This window comes from Hermetia illucens, chromosome 4, assembly GCF_905115235.1.
Source record: "Hermetia illucens chromosome 4, iHerIll2.2.curated.20191125, whole genome shotgun sequence".
Taxonomy (NCBI): Eukaryota; Metazoa; Arthropoda; class Insecta; order Diptera; family Stratiomyidae; genus Hermetia; species Hermetia illucens.
Genome location: NC_051852.1, coordinates 140,528,209 through 140,548,835, shown reverse-complemented (window position 1 = coordinate 140,548,835; position 20,627 = coordinate 140,528,209). Strand labels below are relative to the sequence as shown.

The 20,627-nt window shown below is 43.6% G+C and overlaps 1 protein-coding gene across 1 annotated transcript in view; it reads right to left on the bottom strand.

Annotated features, from left to right (window-relative positions):
- Positions 1-20,627, bottom strand: part of LOC119654108 (neuropeptide CCHamide-2 receptor) — a 132,960-nt gene that overhangs the window by 19,712 nt on the left and 92,621 nt on the right. The window contains exon 6 of the mRNA XM_038059271.1: positions 6,087-6,440. Coding sequence (XP_037915199.1) covers positions 6,087-6,440 — 354 coding nt within the window. The remainder of the gene's footprint in view (positions 1-6,086; positions 6,441-20,627) is intronic.

Genomic DNA, 20,627 nt, shown 5'->3' with positions numbered 1-20,627 from the left:
CCTGAGTTTTCGGACGCAGGAATATAGGCGTGAAACTAGCGGATCGACGAACTAACGAGGAGAGGTTCCCCTCTTGCATGAACTCGCACTTTTAGTCAGCTGGTTGAATGCCGCCATCTTTCAGCCTAGATGAATGTCAGAATGTATAGGTAGGTCAAGACTCGGATTACTATCTCGTTGGCATCTACAATCCCCTCTGGCAATCAGACATCCACAATACGGCATCCTGTAACACCAATAAGGGAGAAATGGATGTAGTAATAACTGCAGTCAACAGAGGTCCTGAAAATCGATGCTTTATCTTCATGTGATATTCACAATCACCTGAAGATCGTTACACTTGATATGGCCACACACATACTTGGCCACAGTCGCAAAAAAATTGGAACGGCTGATTCGACTATAAAGGTAAGCTTGCAACGGAATGGAAGGATGCTGCATGCCGAGTAATGTTGCATTCTCAAAGAACGCAGGTCCGCGTGGAGACTTATCACGAACTTCGTTGACCGGAAAAGCGACTGCACATACGGAAAAAGGAAGCCTGGGAGAACCAACAAATGCGCATTTGATTATCTAGACTGATCAAGTATGTTGTCGAACTTTGTGAGTGTGGCGGTTAGGAATTAGCTCTATGAAAAAGCTACTTAAATGGTTGGAAAGCATTTGTCCAAAGTGTTAATGAACGTGTCTGGGTTAATATGGATCGCGACTAACCACAGGGATCTTTCGCGGGTCCATTTATATGGAACCTGACGATGAATGAGCTGTTGGGTGAACTTATTTCAGTGGTTGAACCCGTTGCTTAGAGGCAACCTATGTCGTCCGCCTCTAATAAGGGTGAGCATAGTGAACTTAGAATACCGGAAACAAGTGGCATATTCCGGAGTCACAATCGCAGAACTCATGCTCTTGTATTCGCACCTGATTGAACTCAGGGGGCGGCTAGCTAAATTGGTTTGTATGTTGAAGCGTGTCATAAACTGGGAATGGGGTCTAAGCATGAAAGTTGCTAGGTCCGTATATGTGGGAGTCTTTCTGGCATGTTTTACATATGTATATGTCTTGTCTGTTCAATGAGCTTGCGATGACGGTGGAGGGAGAGAAACTGCTCTACATTACTGAGTGGCGTTGTTAGCGTACTTTCCTGTATGCTGGGTATTGCTCCTCTAGATTTAGTGCTAGTTCGTTGTGATACGACCTACAGGATCAGAAAGGGCATACCTTCACTGTAAACGGACTTAGTTAGAAGAGATCAGGTGGCGGTGTTAGGACCGCCTACGGTCAAAAGGCTGTTAGATGAAATTGTAACATCTAAGTGTTATCAGGTACCAGAGACACCGAGATGGCCCTCTGAGAGCATATGTTCCAGGAGAATTATTGGAGGAAATGCTCTGGTTAGTTGCGATTACTGCCTCGTGAAAGTTTCATAATGGTTGTGGTTGCACCCGTATAGCAGACTGAGCTCCTTATAGGCTCACGTGTGAAGTAGCGCTTTATCACACGCTGTACTCTTTACTTTCGTCTGAGGTGTCACATAGGCCTGACATATACTGGTGGGAATGCTGAGCTGTACTCGGTATAACCCAGTTACGCTGTGCCAGTCACGGGTCGGGGCTCTGACTGTGGTCTATAAATTAAACCGTGTCCGTAGAGATTGGATCATGCTTACACGGGATTGCCCGATCCTCTATTTTGAAAATATCGCGGTGACAATTTAGGCCATCTGAAGTTAATGTGAAGAATCCTTTTCAAGAAAGGTTCGATTCATTTTCTGTCCTTAGGAGATATCTGTGCATCACGGTGCCGACAAGAAAATTGTTTGACTAGAAGGAATAGAAAAATGGAGTTATGGTATCGTTCCCTTTATCACTTTTACCACTTGTATGCTCTAGTTAATGTAAATTTATTTATTTAAAAATTTAATGAGGACAATACACAGAAAACAAATTCTTTATTATATATTGTCCTTAGAGGGCGAAGCAAGTAAATGGCTCACTTTACACTTAAAACTAGAGAGGGGAACAGAGGCAAAAGACCCAAGCTGTAGGACGTTGTAGGACCTGTATAGCCTCGGGATCGGAGAGTGGAAGTAAATTTCCAGCCCCGCGAAGGGTACATCTCCGCACAACGTGTGTTATGAGAGACAATCCGGAAAGTAATATCCGAGTTGGCAAGCAGTCCATCAGGCAATTGCAAAATTTGAAGAGAGTAGACATATGAAGGACGATACGGCGTTGCTGCAGGGTGACTGATGGTCCGGAGTCGTGACGAATAGTCAACCTGTGGAAGGTTCTTTTTATAAAAGAGCGCGACAGCAATATTCAAGGATGTTTCTGACAAGGGAATTGAAAAGTGTTAAGGAGGGCTGAATTGAGGTAAAATTGGAGGAGGAACGTAGGATAAAACCAGACATTTTGGAAGGTCTATTGATGATGTCAAAGAAGTGGGAATTGAAACGAAGATTGTCGTTGAATATTACACCCAGGTCTTTGAAGGAGGTCAGTAGTGAAAGGGATTGTCTGAAAGAATATGAAAAGGATGTTGGGGAGGGTTTAAACCAATAGCACATCCAGTGGAATTTGTTGACATTCAGTGTTAGCTTGTTGACCGAACTCCAAAGGACTTAATTATCAAGATTGGACTGTAAAACAGCACAATTCAGCGGTGATGAAACAGAGGCAAATAATTTAAGGTCGTCTGCGTAAAGTAAATACAGGCAGCTGAGGATAGAGGCGAGGTTATTGATAAAAAACTGAGAGAGTAGCGGGCCAAGTATAGAGCTTTGGGGAGCACCGGAGGAAGGAGAGAAGGAACGAGATGAGTAACCATGAAAAGAAATTTTGCAGGGACGGTATGAAAGATAGGAGGAAAGTTAGGAGATGACTAAGGGAGGGAAGTTGAGTACAGAGAGTTTAGAGAGGAGAATATTATAGTCAACGGTATCAAAGGCTTTCAAGAAATCAGTGTAAATAGTATGCACCTCCTGTCGTGAATTAAAGCATTTAGCAACGAAATTGGTAAAGACCGGAAAGTTTGAAGCCGTAGATCTATGTTTCACGAAACTATGCTGCTCTTTGACAGAAGTCAGCCAGTCGTTGACGTATCTTTCCAGTATTTTGGAGCAAGAGGAGAGAAGAGAAATGGGGCGGCAATTTCCAAGAAGAGACGGGTCTCCGCTCTTGAGGATGGAGATGATAAGCCCCTCTTTCCAGAGATGAGGAAAGTAGCATTCTTCCAGACTTTTTTTGTAGATTATATTCAGAGGAAGGGAAATGTGTTTTCTACAGTTAAGAAGGTTACAATGTCCATTGGGGCGAGATCCCACATTGTGGTGAAGATAACCAATGTGGAACTCAACCAAGGAAGGCGTGAGGAGAGGAATGACCAGAGATTCGAAGCAGTCTGTAGTTAGAAGAGGCGTAGAGGGTCGAAGGGTCGAGAGAGAAAACACTGAAGAGAAGTAGTTGCAGAGAAGGTCGTAGGATTGTTGTGGGGAGTTGGCAGTGGAGTCTGCAAAACTGATAGAAGAAGAGAGAGATTGAGTGGGATTATGAGAATTACGAATGTGGGACCAAAAGGATTTTAAGTTACCGCGGCAAGGGTGGCTTCGACGCTCAATAAGTACCTTTTATGCTCTCATTTAACCATTCACTTCACAATAGAGTGCATAGCTTTAAAGTGAGCATCGTCGGCGTCATTCTTAGAAGCCCGAAACTTTTTCCGCAGTGTATGTTTCAGGCAAATGTTATCAAGAATCCGTTGTGAACCAAGTTGGGTACTAACGTAGGCAGGCAGGAGAAGACGGGACATAACCGGAGAGGAGATCGGACAGAACATTGCAGAAGGTGTTTAGAGCTTGATCACACGTTGAGTTGCTTAATATATGTGTCCGGTTGAAAGACGGCAAAGCTGAGATCAGGCCGTCAAAGTTGGCTTTGCGGAAGTAGATTTGCGCTCGGTTTTGGGGTTTGAACGAGGGAGTTTCGCTTCAAATTCAAGCGTGGGGTGGTGGGTGTCACTTTTGACATACGGGGATGTGCAAGGAAATAAAGAGAGGTAGCGCTCGGGGAAGTTGGAAAGGAAAAGATCTTGAGTGCGGCCCAAGGAGTTTTTGGTGGTTTTGAAATTCAGGGCTAGTGTGATTAGGCCAGTGGAGCATGGGGAAGTTAAAATCTCTACAAAGGAAGAAAGGGAGCGAAGGGAATCTGACAGTAAGGAGTTCAGACAAACTGTCAAACCATTCTTCATAGAGATGTGAAGGGTAAGCACAGGAGACGCACACACAAAAAACAACGAACGGGAGGAAGTTGGGAGGGGAGACACGAAGAACAACACAGTCAAAAGGAAAGCCAGAGGAGGAGAAGACGAAAGTGGAGTACCCTTCAGGGAGCCCGGAGTTTAATATGGCATTGTCTAGCCAGGTTTCGGAGATACAATTGGCATAGTGTTGCTGAGCCAGCGCGGATAAATTGAATGCCCCCAGCTTGGTTTTTAAACAACCCCCCCCCCCCCCACACGTTAGCCACATTAGTAAGCGCTTTTTCAGAAGTCAATGTCTTGTCGAATGAATTCCTAAGCCGCCAGGAACACGTGGATACCGACGACTTAAAAGATCGTTGCATTTTTGGCACTGCATCAGTCTTGCGATTCACATTTTCGGCCGAATTTGGTGATTGTGCTGAATCGCTGTGCTTGGTCAAGTCATCCTTGCCAGAAGCAGAAGTGGAAACAGCTGTAGATACAGTTGATAGTGATACAAAAGTAGAAGCCTCATCGGCGGGCTGAATGGCTGCCAAGGTCGTAGACTGTTTATTAAGCAGCTGTATCGCATCCGACTACGTGGAGCCATGGCAAGGGTTGTAGCGATAGGATATGTTGTTGGCAAACTCCGAAAATACTGCAGGAGTACCTTGGCATTTGATGTAGTAAGATTCCCCGCAGTATCCGTCGCAATCAAGGAACTTAGAGCGCGCCAATTCAGGTTCAAGAATAACATAGGTAAGAGAGAGGTAAAGGACAAACATATTAAAGTTATACTCGGTTTCATAATGATTTTAAAATAAATTTTGAAACTCTTCAGGTACATGTATTTAACAAACATCAGAGCGGAAAGGAGATAACTTCGCATTACCCATGATTAGTAAGATACAATAGACTCCGACAATCCATTTTACATGAACAGAAAACCTAGAAAGCTGTTTGGATGGTACACATATGCCCGAACAAACATCCTTTGAAGTCCTAGTTTGATGGTATTGTTTTGAACGCGAAAACATGTTTCTGTCGATATCAACTTCAAACATTTTTTGGGAGATTTGGCTCGATGTTTGCTTTACGGTGTTGAAAACAATTTATGGTAGAACAAAGGCAGATATTGTCGACATCCTGTTGAAAACACACGAATGAGAGATTTTCCAACAATTGCCGAATCCTACATGAGATGGGATTATGCTTTTTTCGCTTGTGTGGTAATTGAATTGGTACCAGGATACGGAGTGCCTTTCAGAGCTTAATTGCTAAGAGTGCGCCAGAATCGTTGAAATTGGTCCGTTGGTCATGGTTTTTGGAGATTGGAATTGGGAGTTTGTCTGAAAAGTATTTTACATATTTTATGAACGTGCGTGTTCATACATCAAGTATGCAAGATTATATCGTCGTTTCCATTTTTTGCTTGTCTGTATCTAAACAAACGTTGCGAAAACAGTTTCAGAGCAAATAAGTTGACAACTGACAACTGTGAAATTTTCCCAACGTACTTTATTTTTGAATCTTATATTTGTATGTACATATTACCGCCGCTTATTTCACGTTGGAGGATCCTTTTTTGTCATTATACTTTCGGTGTCTTATAATTGAGTTTGTTAAATTTCAATTAGTTCAATTGAGGCCTGGCTCGAACCGAGTTTCTTTTCTAATGCCTACTTATATCTGTACATTCAAGTATCTTATCAAACAACTAGATAGTCTTCCCACTTATCCAAATCCTTTCTACGAGTATCCTATATTGTACAATATGCTCCAAATCAAAAACAGATTCGAATTCATTCTACACGTAGCTCCGCTGGAGCATGGCCTTTGTTCCTCACCTGGCTTCACTCATGATAATGCTATGCGTTGGTGATGAGCTGCCATTACTATTGATGACACTGTGCTGCAATTGCAACGAGGTTTGGCGTTGCACGTTGTTGTGATGGTGGTGATGATAATTCGAGGTTAGGGTGGAATTGTTGCTTAGTCCGTGATTTGCAGTGGGGTGATGATTGACGGTGGTCCGACGAACGGACATGAAACTGGTATCGCAAACGCCAGTCGCAGATGAGTGGTGTCCTAGCCGATGTGGTTGTTGCGTATGGCGACAGCAAAGGTAGCGATGGAAATGCTGTCGAAATACACCCGATACACAGTAGAGAGCTACAGGATTCACGCATGAATTCAGGAAACTGCAGAAGAAAAAAATTAGGAATGGTTAATACTCTTGATCGCATTGAAAGTGGTAGGATATATGTGGTGGGCTTTGTGAAGTACCTCTTTTAAAAGTGATAAACTTGTACAATCGAAACTGAAACACGAGACACAATAGTGTAATCTATCTTATGGAGAATCAGTTCTTTGAAATGTTCCGTATTTGTTTCCATATTACATAAAGAGCTATGAAATGCTAGGTTTTGGTTCACAACTGTTTGACGGTGAACAAAATGTTTATGGTCTTATCTCTGGGAATCCCGTAGAAACGCATGTACATATGTACGATTCACTAACAGCAAACAACTCCACGTGCATACCAAGTTACAGGCAGTTAAGTTTCTGTGATAAATCTAATGAGTATGTAATTGGAACTATCCTCTTGCATGGATTCTGCGGTGTAATTAAGCTTCATTGAACCTTGGTCCTTAAATGAAAGCTAATCCTACCTCTCAACATCGTTATTTACAATTAATAAAATTGGGGATTTCGAGTAATTGAGTTCTACCGCTAAGCACGCCTGAATGAATCCTTTTCATGAATTACATAATTAATTGGCGCTCAAATTTATCATAGCATACTCTATTCATGAATTAAATGGGAGCAATTATCCGGATTTTGCCTAAGTATAGATGACATAATCTTTATTGAAATTTAGATCAAATGAAGTTTCGGGCTATTTCCATCCTATTACATTTATCCTGGAATTATGGAATTGATAAATTTCAATTAAAATTGACGTTAGTGCCAAGCAGAATTGCTTCATTCGAATCAAATAGTTCAAAGAATCTCCTAAAGTGTTAATCTTGCTTGGAATAATTACGAACTATTTCAGATACATTTTGGTCTTCTCACATTCCGTGATATCTTTGCAAAAGTTATGATTAAAGAAGCCACAGGACTTTTCAAATTGCGCGTTGGGAGCTGCTTCGGCACTCATTTTTTAGCGAGAACTTTCCTGAGTAATCTTCATCTTCGTTTGTTGCTCTAACCTTCTCCAAACGATTGTTCAGCTGCTTTAATGAAATCTGATTTTCGTGTTCCGCGTTTTTTATCACGGATGTGAAGGAGGAGCAACGTGTTTGGATGAAATTTTGCGTTAAATCGGGAAAATCATTCACGGAAACTTTTGAAATGCTCCAATCATCGTTTGACAATTCGAGAGATGGTAGAGAAGTGCGACATCTCATTTGGATCATATCAGGAGATTTTGACCCAAAAATTGGAGAGAAAAAGTTTGCAGAGGATGACAGAGGATCAAAAAGGCTCGTCTGGAGGTTTGTCAGGAGCTCTTAGAAATGGTCACTGCCAACTTTTTGAAAACTATTATTACATGTGACGAGCCTTGGTTTTATGGTTACGACATAGAAATCAAGGTGCAGTCCCAGTGGAAATCAAAAAATTCACCAAGCTCGTCAGGTGAGATAAACTGTTAAAGTGGCGTTCACTGTTTTCTTCGATTCGAAAGGTGTTATCCGTCATTAGAGAGTGAGACAATCAATCATTATCAATACCTCCAAACCCAGAGAACTTTACAGCAAAAGATTCGTCGGAAGAGGCCTGAATTGTGGGTAACGAGCCTCGTCATGCCGCGCTCCTAATTCGAGTTTATACCAAAAACTCGATGACAACCCTTCCTCAAACCCCTATTCTCATGATCTGGCTCCGTATGATTTCCGGTTATACTAAAAACTGCAGTACCTAATAAAGAGCGGTTTCAGACGATAGAGGAGATCAAGAAAAATACGCTGGAATAGCTGAACAGCATCCATGAAGCAGAGTTTCCCAGACGAATGGAACAATGCAAACACCGGTGGGAGAAGTTTGTTCGCTCCCAAGGGGAGTACTTTGAAGGCGGAAACAATTGTAAATATTTGTGATAAAGAGCTATTGAGAAAGTCCTGGAACTTTTTAATCAGACCTCATATGTAATATATTACGTATATAAAAAAGTTTCCCTATCCAACATCGATAAGGTAAGGTATCCTAATTGGATTTCGCAAGAGCCCTTCGGAAAAGGCGCATTGATATCTGCGCTCTGCAAGAAACCCGATGATCTGGTGCCAAACGCTGCGACATTGAACACGAACGCGGTAAAAATGGCTACAAACTTCTCTATTTTGGTAGCCCACACACATAATACGGTCCATCTTAGAGGATTTCCGTGATGCTATTAAAGAAGTTGAACGATTTGATGATCGGCTGAAGAAGCTCACCATAATATCAGCTGATCGCACTATTCACTTCTTCACCGCGTACGCACCATAGACATGTCGACTTAATGCCAAGAAAGATGCCTTCTGGCAACTTCTCGATGAGAAGACTTATCACGTGCCTGCTGACGATTATATTATTATTATTGTGAGATTTTGATGGTCATGTGGGTGAAAAGGCAGATGGTAACAGGTGCTATGGGGGAAAGGGGTTCGGAGCGCGCAATGAGGGTAGCGAGCGTATAACCGATTTTGCGGACACTCATAAGCTTGTACTTATGAATACATGGTTCATCAAACGATTGTCTCATCTTCCTACATTTTATAGTGGGAACAGTAAAACGGAAATCGACTATATTCTCATAAGACGGTGACATTTTACCACTGGCACTGATTGCAAAGCCGTTCCCTATGAGACCATCGCACCTCAACATCGGCCGTTGATTGCCGTCTTGCGAATTAAGCCACCGATAAAAGAGCGTGAGGAACGCACTGGCCCGCCGCGCATTAAATGGTGGCGATTTGGTGAGAAGAAAGAAGAAACGGTCTCACTCATACAATTGCCAACCATTACGAATGTGGAAGAATCATGGAACCAAATGAAAGACACGATCCACAAAGCGGCCTCTGCAACCCTCGGGGTCACCAAGCCGGGTAAGTGGTATATCAACCGAGATACTTGGCTTTGGAATGATGATGTTGATATGAAGGTCCGTGAAAAGAAACGCCTCTACCACAAATTTCTCGACGATAAAACACCTGCTAATTGGCAAATTTTTAAGAATTCCATCCGAGAAGCAAAGAAAGCGATCGCTGTCCCACGAACAGCCCATCACCAAAATCTTTACGATAAACTGGACACTCGGGATGGTAATCGACTTGCCAAAAGCCGTAACGAACGCGGATAGAAGAATTTGCTCATCCTCCATTTACACAGTCATTCCCGACATTTGGAGCAGTTCCATTTGTCAGCGTAATTGGTACTCAGAGGTGGCGGGGACCAAAACCAAGTGGCTGAGGAGAACCTCCATAGTGAGACGCTGTATCACATTGGTTTGCCGACCATGATGCAGTAGGCGAATGCTCCAAAGGCCTAATTAGAGCGATCATACCTGAGTCTGCACAGAACTCATCTGAAGTGGCAATAGGTCACTAAACCTTACCATGGGTATATTGGTATCATAGGAACCGGGATAGCCCCTGAATTCACATACGTCAGATGAACTTCGGATCTCAGCGTCGTGTTGCGTTTCAACACGGATGCTGTACTCCTTAGTTCGCTAGAGATTTAGGTAGGTCTTGCATCCACCAATATGGATGCTGAGCCATGCACTTGGTATAGACTGGTACCATCGTACCTTGCTGCGGCCGGGCTCTGGTTGTGGTCACAAAATCAATCCGTGTCCGAAGAGGACCGTGGTGTTAAGTCCACGAGACAGGTACCCACGTAAAACATGATGACGTAACTGTCAACGCAACTGAAGTCGAGGAGGCAATAAAACGAAAGAAATTGAGAAAAGCTACAGGACCTGACAACATCGCATCTGAGCACTGGAAAGCGAAGAGCTGGGATCCAACACTGTGGCTCAGTGAATTCTTTAATCGAGTTATCTAGGAAGGAAGAACACCATCTGACTTTCTTCCCAGTCAGTACCACTGCTCCAATATTTGAAAAGAAAAGTAGCCCAGCAGAATGTTCAAATTACCGTCCGGTCCGGTTACTTTCGCATATGATGAAGATTTTTGAACGCATTGTTGATAGCCGTAGTTGCGAAATCGTTGAAATAACCGTGAATCAAGCCCAATTTGTCAAAAACTGCGGAACTACTGACGCAATACACGCGGCGCAGTTACTCATGGAGAAACACCGTGAGAAGCACCGCCCTCTTTACATTGTACCAGAAGAACTCGTGCGCTGGGCTCAATTGCTCTCTGATGTATGGCGGGTGTATCAAAACCGCTTCGTGTCTCTGTTGGTGTTCATCAAGGAAGCGTCCTCTCAGCACTCGTCTTTGTTCTTGTTCATCAAGGAAGCGTCCTCTCACCACTCCTCTTTGTTCTTGTTACGGACACCGTCACACGGGACATCCAACGTCCAGTGCCCTATACACTGTTTATGCCGATGCTGTTTTCCTAGCAACTAATAGCAAAAACGATCTCGAGCAGCTTGTCCAAAAATGGAATGATGGCCCGATGCAATATGGTCTGAATCCAAACAAAACTGAATTTTTGACGACCGATCCCCATAAAACAGGCACAATCACTGTCAGCGGCAGTGACCTGCCCAGAACTGAGCGATTTAAATATCTCGGATCAACGCCAGCAGTCAATGGAGAACTGCGTTATGAAATTGATTCACGCATTAACGCAACCTGGATGAAGTGGTGTTCCACAACTGGTGTTCTTTGTGATCGACGTATCCACGAACGTCTCAAATTTAAAATTTACCGCGACGTCGTCCGTCCTGTCTTTCTCTATGGTTCTGAGTGTTGGCCGATTATAAAAGACAATGAGCGACGTCTTGCGGTAATGGAGACGAAAATGTTGCGTTGGGCTAGTGCCGCGACACGTTTTGATCACATCTGAAATGAGGATATCCGCGATCATTATAGGTTTGCACCGATCGGGGAAAAATTGCGGGAGAAGCGTCTTCGATGGTATGGCCACGCAATTCGTGCTAACGAGAATTCACTTGCTAAGATTGGTCTGAACATCGTAGTCGATGGTGAGCGACCAAAAGGCCGGCCGATACAATGGTGGCTTGATACGCTGGATGGGAATTTAAAAGCTTCGAGATTGCATCCAGATAGGCATTTGATAGAGCCAAATACCGGCACCGATCACGACGACCCGACCACGATTGTGAATGGGACAAAGGCTGTAGAAAAAAAAGAAGGTGTGTTACGTAGTGTGCGGTATACTGCGTTGAGCAATATAGTACTCACCACTCTAGCTATAAGAAGCCTACGGTGCATTACAGGCCTCCAACATTTGGTATCATCCTTGCTAGGGTTGTGTTAACATTGGTACGAGCAGTAGTTTCCTTACGCTGCTCGGTGGTAAGCACCGTCTTTGTTTTGTTTAGCACGATTGAAAGACCTGCATCTTTCAGCCACTTTTTTATAGCATTGACTACTTGGGATGATTCCCCCGCGTAATCCACTAATGTAGTCTTGCTGGTAACTGGAGCGTTGAGGACTTTGTTATACATGATGTTCCACAATAGTTGTCACAGCACTGAGTATTGTGGACCACCAGCTAAAATACTTCTTATAAAGTTCCAATTGGCGGAGTCGCAAGCATTTTGTATATCAAGGGTAATCACTGTACAATAGCTGTTAGTACTATCATTTCCGTGCATTCCATTTTCAGATATGCCAGTGACAAGTGAGATGGCATCGACGATAGTAGGTAGTCTGTCACCTTAGAAAACAAGGTCCTACATCCAGTAGCTTGGACCGCTGCCTCTGCTGGTAGTTAGATGGTCGCCATCTGAGGCTTACAATGCCTCCTGCAAGTTGTGCAGGTTGAGCTACTCTGTTACGGTGAAGATTTTTGCTTTAGAAGTAACCTCGGATAAGTCCTTGCACTGTTTGTCATATCATGCTTTTGACCTTGTACGACAGCACTTTCCCCAAGTAAATTTTTGACTTGGATGCAGCATTAGATGCCATTTTTGGTTCCTTCGTATCGTCTTGACATTTGTCTCTAAGTCTTTGAGATTAGGATTCGATTCCACCTTTCTTAGTACGTCTGCGTTGCGCATCTTAACAGTGCTTAAAATGATGATCGCCTCGGAACGGATATTCATTCTCTCCTTTCCTCTGTTTAGTTTTTGGAGGTGCACGAAATTTAGGCATGTGAAGCATCAAATGGATAGTGGAAGTGAGAAGGAGGAGCAGCAGTTTCTACTGCCAACGAACTCTATAAGTCAATTGTTCTGCTTCATTTCGGCTTTAAAACGGAGCCATTTTTATTTGGGTGGTGGGAGGATTTTCGGATCAATACTTTTTGGGGAAGATTCTGCAACTTATCCTTGCGGCTACCAAAGTCGTTACAGTTTATCCGCCCAATTCGAGGCTACATTCTGAGCTTCTGGACAATTTTTTTTCAGAGGATATATGTTATAGTTAGTGTCATCCAACCCGTTACCTGAATCTCCGTGCTATTTCAAATATTAAAACACAGATTAGTCGTTGGGTAGAGGTGGAGATAGGACCCGAACTGTTAATAGTCATTTGACAGGATTTGTTCACAACCGTCTTTCAGATTATATCACCGCTCTGTGATACCAACATAACTGGTATCATTAAATATGAAATGCTGCTCCCAAGTACTATGTAGATGTGGAAAACTGGTGGAATTTTTCGGAAGGATAATAACCCTCTTCATATTCCTAATTGAAATTTGTCCTCTTATTTAATGTGTTAATTGAATTACTTCAGCTTTTATCATTTCCTTCCATTTAATCCTTCATTTTCCTCAGCCGCTATAAATATCACCCTCAAAAGGCAATTACATGTTGCTATCGAAAATCACTGAGTATATTTTCGAGAACCCTTAAAATGAGCCTCATTGAAAATTTATTCAAAGATCTTCAATCATTAAATGTACTAAAATAGCCGAGCCAGACTTGCCCAAGTGGTACTTCTATTTCAGCACCTTTGATCCTTCCTACTTAGCATATTATATTTTCGTACTTGGAAAAACTCTGTGCTGTTCAATCGATGTATCTGTTTCTATGGCCGGTATCCATGGCTGTATATTTACATACAAAGATCGTAAATTCTAATTACGTGCCTACATAAAGTACTTCGCCTTCTGATGTTCCGTTTTTGTAAGCCTCAGTTTATTTCCACGATGCAAAGACTCATCCTGAATGTATGTCAGGGAGAAAAGTTTATTTTATGGGGGCGATTGTGATTCTTTGGAATTTTTTACTTTGCAGGTTCAGGTTAGATACGTATATCTACGTCCTATACCTTTAGAAATATGGGAATTATTACGTGTGATATGGTATGATACATAGAAATGAAAACTGAACCACAAAGAATATCGGTTGATAGGATCCAATGGATGAAAAAAGTAATTTTCAGGTAGAAGGAAGTCTGATAGAGTCACTTATTGGCATCCGATTGCCACCCCTGCTCCTTCTAGGGTACGGGCATACCTATTTCCATTGAAGGTGGGCTTATTAAAGTTGTAATTTTTGCTGTTACGACTTGAAAGTGCTTCAAAAGTAGATGAATGGCGCACACTTTCCACAAGTAATGTGAGCTAATGAATTAATTAGCTCTAAAAAGACTTCAAAGAAAGAAGCTCAATTTTGAGAAATTTTTATTTTCAGTAAAGCCGACATGCCATACCAAATACACTTTCCTGTAAAATTTATGAACAGTAAACTTTAAACGTTTTAGATTTCCCTTAATTTTATTAAATCATTCCACGATAGGCAGAAAGGTTATAGTTATTGCTCGAAAAATTATAAAGAGCGACATAAATTTAAATTTATGTTCCTAAAGGGAACGATGCTTAAGCGTCGGTGTCCGCGGTTCGCTGAAATGCACTTCAGCCCCTTCCGGAACTTTCCGAGACGCTTGTATTCCTCCTCCAATGCGGTCGGTCATTTTGGGATAGTGAATTCAGTAGTAGGCGGTCAAAGGGTTGTATAGGTCGCAGGATGAAACGTGGATTGGTACCAACGATGGAGTACAAAACCTGGGAAACGCCTGCTTAACCAACACCAATAGCTCTATTACCAAACCCTCCACGTGGTCATTGTTGGGAGTTCTTTCTTCATGAAAAACTGCCGATGGAGAAAGTTGCAAGCCAGTCCCCCGCGCCTAAAAACGTGATACAATGTACCAACTGGTATTCCAGGTTGGGGGTTGGGTAGGGCTGACAACTCTACACGGAAAACCGATGTTACGAAGCTACGAAAGGAACCTCGGACAGGATGGATTTCAAAACGACGAACCAGGCAACGACAACGGATTCACGATTTGCGCATTTTCTCATGGAACGTGCGTTTCCTGTACAGACCGAAGGCTGCTGAGCAGCTAGCCGATACTCCGTTCCAATATAAGGCTGATGTAGCAGCGTTACAAGAGATGCGATGGACAGGCACAGGTTTTCTGGAGAAGAGCCGCTACACCATATATTATAGTGGCTATCCAGTAAACCATTGCTCGGAGTAGGTTTAGTCAGCCAAAAAATGAAACCTGCTCTTGTCGGCTTTGAAAATATAAGCGAACGACTATGCACTCTGCGTTTGCGAGGCAAGTTTAGAAATATAAGCCTCATTAACATTCACGCCCCTATAGAGGAGACTTCAGATTCGGAGAAGGATACCTTCTGCGTGACAGTTGAGCGAACCCTCGAAGCCTGTCCCAAGTATGACATCAACATCATACTTGGAGATTTCAACAATCAAGTAGGGACGGAGCACATATTCAGGCGATACGATGGCTTACAGCCATAGGAATACCAATGATAACGGACTGCGGATTATTCAGTTAGCAGTATCGCACGAAATGTTTGTTGGAAGTACCTGGTTTGCGCGGAAAGCGGTCCACAAACATACATGAGCCTCTCCACACAGGACCACTTTCAACCAAATTGACCACGTGCTGATTGGACGCGGCCACCTCTCAGCCTTGATGAATGAGAGGACATATAGGGGGCCAATATAGACTCGGATCACTATGCCACTTGGCATTGTGGTCCGAGTTTGAATTACGACACCGCCTACAATTCCCTCTGACAATCAAGTGATTGTGAATACTGAAGCCATTCACAACACAGCCCTCCGCAACATCTGTAAGGGCGAAATGGATGCCGCAATAACCACAGTCAACAGAGATCCTGGAAATGAAACATCAACAAATGATCTTCACAACCACCTGAAGAACGTTATCATAAATACGGCCACAAACTTTCTTTACCCCAGTCGCAAGAAAAGTCGGAACGGCTGGTTTGACGATGAATGTAACTCGCATACCGAGTAATGTTGCATTCTCAGAGAACGCGGCCACTCGCAAAGGCTTATCACGAACTCCGTCGAGCGGAGAAGCGACTTCACAGACGGAAAAAGGAAGCCTGGGAGAACCAACAAGTCTGTGAACTAGAAAAGTACAGGGAGCAACCACACCAGGCGCGCAAGTTTTACTAACAAGTCAGCAGGATGGAACCTTATACACTTCGATGCTCATCCTGCCGAGACAAAGAGGGAAATCTGATTTCCGACAGAATGGGCATATTGGAGCGATGGGTTGAGTACTTTGATGAGCTACTGAACACCCAGAACATCGGCGAGTTGGAGGTCCCGCCAACTGAAGACGACAGACAAATACTGCCACCACCAAGAATAGAAGAAACAGTCCGTGCAGTTTATCGGCTTAAAAATCATAAGTCGCCAGGAGCCGGTGGAATTAGACCCGGATTGGTTAAATATGGAGGCAGCCAATTACACTAAGCGATTCATCAACTGATGCTCAAAGAATCAATGCCTGACGACTGGCAATGAGGCATTATCTGTCTCATACATTAAAAGGGTAGATATCACACAGTGCAGCAATTATAGAAGTATCACGTTGCTGAGTACCACCTATAAGATATTTTTCACTATCTTGCTAGGCCGGATAGCCCCATACGCCCAGAACATCATTGGCCTATACCAAAGAGGCTTCGCTCCACGCGAATCAACAACAGATCCGATTTTCTCTTTCTGCGGCAAGCGATGAAAAAACTGTTGGAATATGGACATCAGTTGCACCATCTTTTCGTCGACTTTAAAGCCGCCTATGATAGCATAGCCAGGGTAAAACTATACACGGCCATGAGAGAATTCGGTATCCCGACGAAATTGATAAGGCTCACTAGGCTGACCCTGACCAATGTGGGAGGCCAGATAAAAACAGTAGGATCACACTCCTCCAGGACCATTCGACATCAACAACGATCTACGACAAGGGGAAGCCCTATCATGCGTCCTCTTTAACCTGGCCCTCGAGAAAGTGATCCATGATGCTGAGGTAAATGCAAGGGGTACGATCCTTTTCAAGTCCACCCAACAACTGGCCTAAGCTGACGATATCGACATCATGGGAAGAACATCCCGAGACGTACAAGTTGCCTTCATCTAGATCGAGCAGGCGGCGCGAGATCTTGGACTGCACATCAATGAAGGCAAGACAAAATATATGGTGGCAATGTCAGCACCAAAAACCAACCAACCTACAACATCAAACTGCACTGGTCAAACGGGAAGAAAAAGATAGGAGACTACAACTTTGAGACCGTTGATAATTTCTTCTATTTAGGGTGGAAAATCACAACCGATAACAGCTACGGTGATGAAATTCGTGGACGGTTACTTCAGTTTACAAAAACTGTTTCGCTCAAAAGTCTCACCATAGGGTCAAAGCTCTTACTGTCCAGGATTATGATCTTGTCAGTCCTCATGTATTCCACGGAGACTTGGTATCTTAGCAAGAAAAATTGCGAACTCTTGGCCGCGTTCGAGAGAAGAATCCTCCGAAGAATGTTTGACCCCTTACATGAGGATGGACGATTTCGTAGGCTACATAACGATGAAATCTATGAACGATACCATGACGTCGCGTTGTGGACAAAATCCGGCTCAATAGGTTACGGTGGGCGGGTCACTTAATCCGTATGGATGAGGACGATGCCACCCGGAAAGTCTATAAAGGCAATATCTATGGTTGAAAAAGAAGACGAAGCAGACCGTGCCTGAGATGGAGCAATGACGTAGGACAGGACACCAGCCAGCTTTTAGGGATATCGAATTGGTGGACCTCGGCGCAAAACCGGGATGCCTGGAGTTCCCTATTAAGGCAGGCCTAGACCGGATACCGGTTATTGCCCCATTGATGATGATGATGAATTCAGTAGCCAGCAATGGAATTGCCCTTATCTAATGTGTGACCTATCCCTTGCCATCTCCGCCTTCTCACCGGGGGTAATTGACTTGAATTGTATTAGGCTTAGAAATTGTACTCCAATGTCATGCCGGAGACGCGTTAACGAAGCTTCAGGGCTTTTGATTAACAGTGGAAGTGACTTTCCATAACTTGTTAGTGTTAATATAACTGCACTGTCAGATTTTTGACAAAGCACCAAACTGACTTTGTATAAAACCCTGATAACATCTCAATTTCCGCTGAGATTTTACCTCAGTGTTGCACATGATATTTTGCGTCAACAGATTGGCGATGGTTCAACGACCGTTCTATGTGGCCGGAGACGACCAAGAGGGAAGAGCTATCTCAAAAATCTAGAAAGATGGCGGGATTGATCAAAGTGTTCTGTTGACACATGCTAGCCAAGCTTGTGTGGGATGGGCCCTTTGTGCACTTCTTTTTATGATTTCTGGGATAGTTCTCCCTTCTTAGTCGTCTCCAATCTGATTTATCGTTACAAATGGTGCCCAACGAGGGTCAGCTCGACTATATACCTAGCCCCGCAAAAACTGTCCTTATAAGGGGAATCCGACAACACGCGACGCGGTCGAGCCATCATTCTGCATTTTGGCTTTACAATTTAGCTCGCATGTTGATTATTCGTTTGGTTCACGCGAAGTCTCGTGTTGATTGAAATTTCAGGAGCCGGTGTGGACCTATGTATTAGTTAAAAGGATACCTGCTTTTTTGTATCGATGTATGTAACGATTGGAGTGTTCACGACCTGAGAAGCGCCCGAGAAAAGAACAGTTTTAATGGTGGCAGTAATATTCACAGGGACTGCCGAGCGGCAGCTGGTCGATGCTGAACTTATGGAGGCGCATCTTTCCAACTCTGCGAGAACGTAAACAACCACTAAATGGTCATCTTTTTGGAGGTCGACAACAGTATCCTTCTTGCTATGCCCAGCCAGAAGACAACATCGAAATCTATTACTGACCGCAAAATGGTTAATCCGATTGCTCGTCTGGTGTTGAACGGATGAAACCCAACTGACTTTATGGAAAGCTCTTTTCTAGAACAATGTGGTGAGACCTGCCAAAACCTAAAAGTCTGCTACCATTATCGTTACGGTCGTTAAAACTCGGTTTCTCCGCCTCATATACATCATCCTGGCAGGAAAGTCCTTTGCCGGTCTTCATATATTCCTCGTAGACTTGGGCTCTTAGTAAGAAACACTATTGGCGCGTTCGAGAGAAAATTCCTCTGAAGAAATGTTGGTTCCTTTATAAGGATGGACGATTCCGTAGCGTTGGCTGCAGCGGTCTCCGCGAAGTGTCCCACCAAATTAGGATGTGCGTTCAAGAGTCGAGATCCTCGGCCACGCTAACCGCATTTTTAACGTGGTCGGCGGGTTCAGCTTCCGCAATGCGTCCTTGAGCAGAGACGTAACCACCCAGGGATGTTAAGGTTTGACCTAATGTCCAGTATAGTGTCGTTGGGGAGTCTCAGGCTCTCTCCATATACTAGCTTCACGAGGCTTGTCGCAAATTCCACGCAAATGGGTTCTCGAAGGGAAAATAGAATGAGTGGCAGGACTTGTGACCAAAAACGTTCATATTGAATCCGATTAGACTGCGGGTGATTCGCGGTTGTCCGTTGGAGTTTGTAGCAGAGGAGTTTGCCTAACTCCGTGAAAAGGGTGGATGCGAACTGTATTTTCTTATTGGTGATTATGGTAACGTTGAATCCACTCTCGACAGAAGGTTTCGGCACAGGATTGTGCAGTAATTTCTTGCAGAGGTGTTGCCTCTGACCGCCGCGTGAACCTGTCCACGATTGCGAAGCAATACCTGAAACTGTTCAAGTCTCGCAAAGGACCGACTGTGTCAAGATGGATTGTTTGAAAAAAGTAGTCTTACACTTCTGGCATGCAATGCATAAAATTAATGTCCTCGTTCACGGACCCCTGGGTGTGCTAGTTGGTAAATGGCGTGAAATCCGTTCTTGTAATAGTTGGGCCGAATATGTTGCCTTAGTCCTTTTTTTGAGGTCTCGCAGTATATACTAGACGTGGAGCCAAAGACACGAAACTTTCTAAATGAGTATTTTGAGTTGGTCCTGAGCCTGTGAAGAACTGTGGCTTCCTTTTGTGCATCCGCGTTTACCGAAAAATCGACAGTGGCGAAGATCTTGAAATCTGCAACACATCACACACGATGATCTTTTGAATGCCAGAAGTGTTTTTGCTGATAAAGCTCAGATACTGGAGTTGGTAAGGGACTTCATCCGGTTTCCGTTTTACAGAAAAGGTGAGTGCCTTATGGTCCGCAAATACAGTGATCGGCCTGCCTATTTTATTGCAAGATACGCGGCAAACAACTCACGATCGTAGGTTTTGGGGTTCCGCTGAGGGGGTTCAGTTGCTTGGAAATATAGCTTAACAGCTGCCAGACTTGGGTTATCTTTTAGTGAAGGGCAGCATCTAAAGTGATATCTGATGCATCGATCAATACGGCTGCTAAGAAAATGCCAGAAGTGAAGCTTCCACCAGCTGTTGTTTGGTAGCCTCAAACGCCTGGACCACGCAGTCAGGCAGTAGTCTATGATCTTTGGCACAGATAGATAAACGTTAAGGATCGATTGATGGTGGACGGCCTTGGACAAGAAATGACGGCCGAAATTTAACATATTCAAGAACTTTCTCAGATCCTTAGCGGTTTTTAGAAGAGGGAAGCTCGAAATAGCTTGCACTTTGACTGGTTCAGTTGGGTGCCTTCAGGGATTTCTAGGTGGCTGAAAAATCTCTCCTGTCATTGCAAGAATTTGTATTTCAAAAATTGATTACTAGATTGGCTTCAAGCAGACTTTGTGCAGTGTGCATTCGAGGTGTTTTAAATGCTTAGACTCACTCGCTTCCAGAACATCATTCAAATATATGAGCTGCTGAGGCTAAAGCCTCGCCCATGAGAGAGCACCTGTCCACAGACAGCAAACAGCCTTCGGGCAAACGCCCTTCGCGCAAACC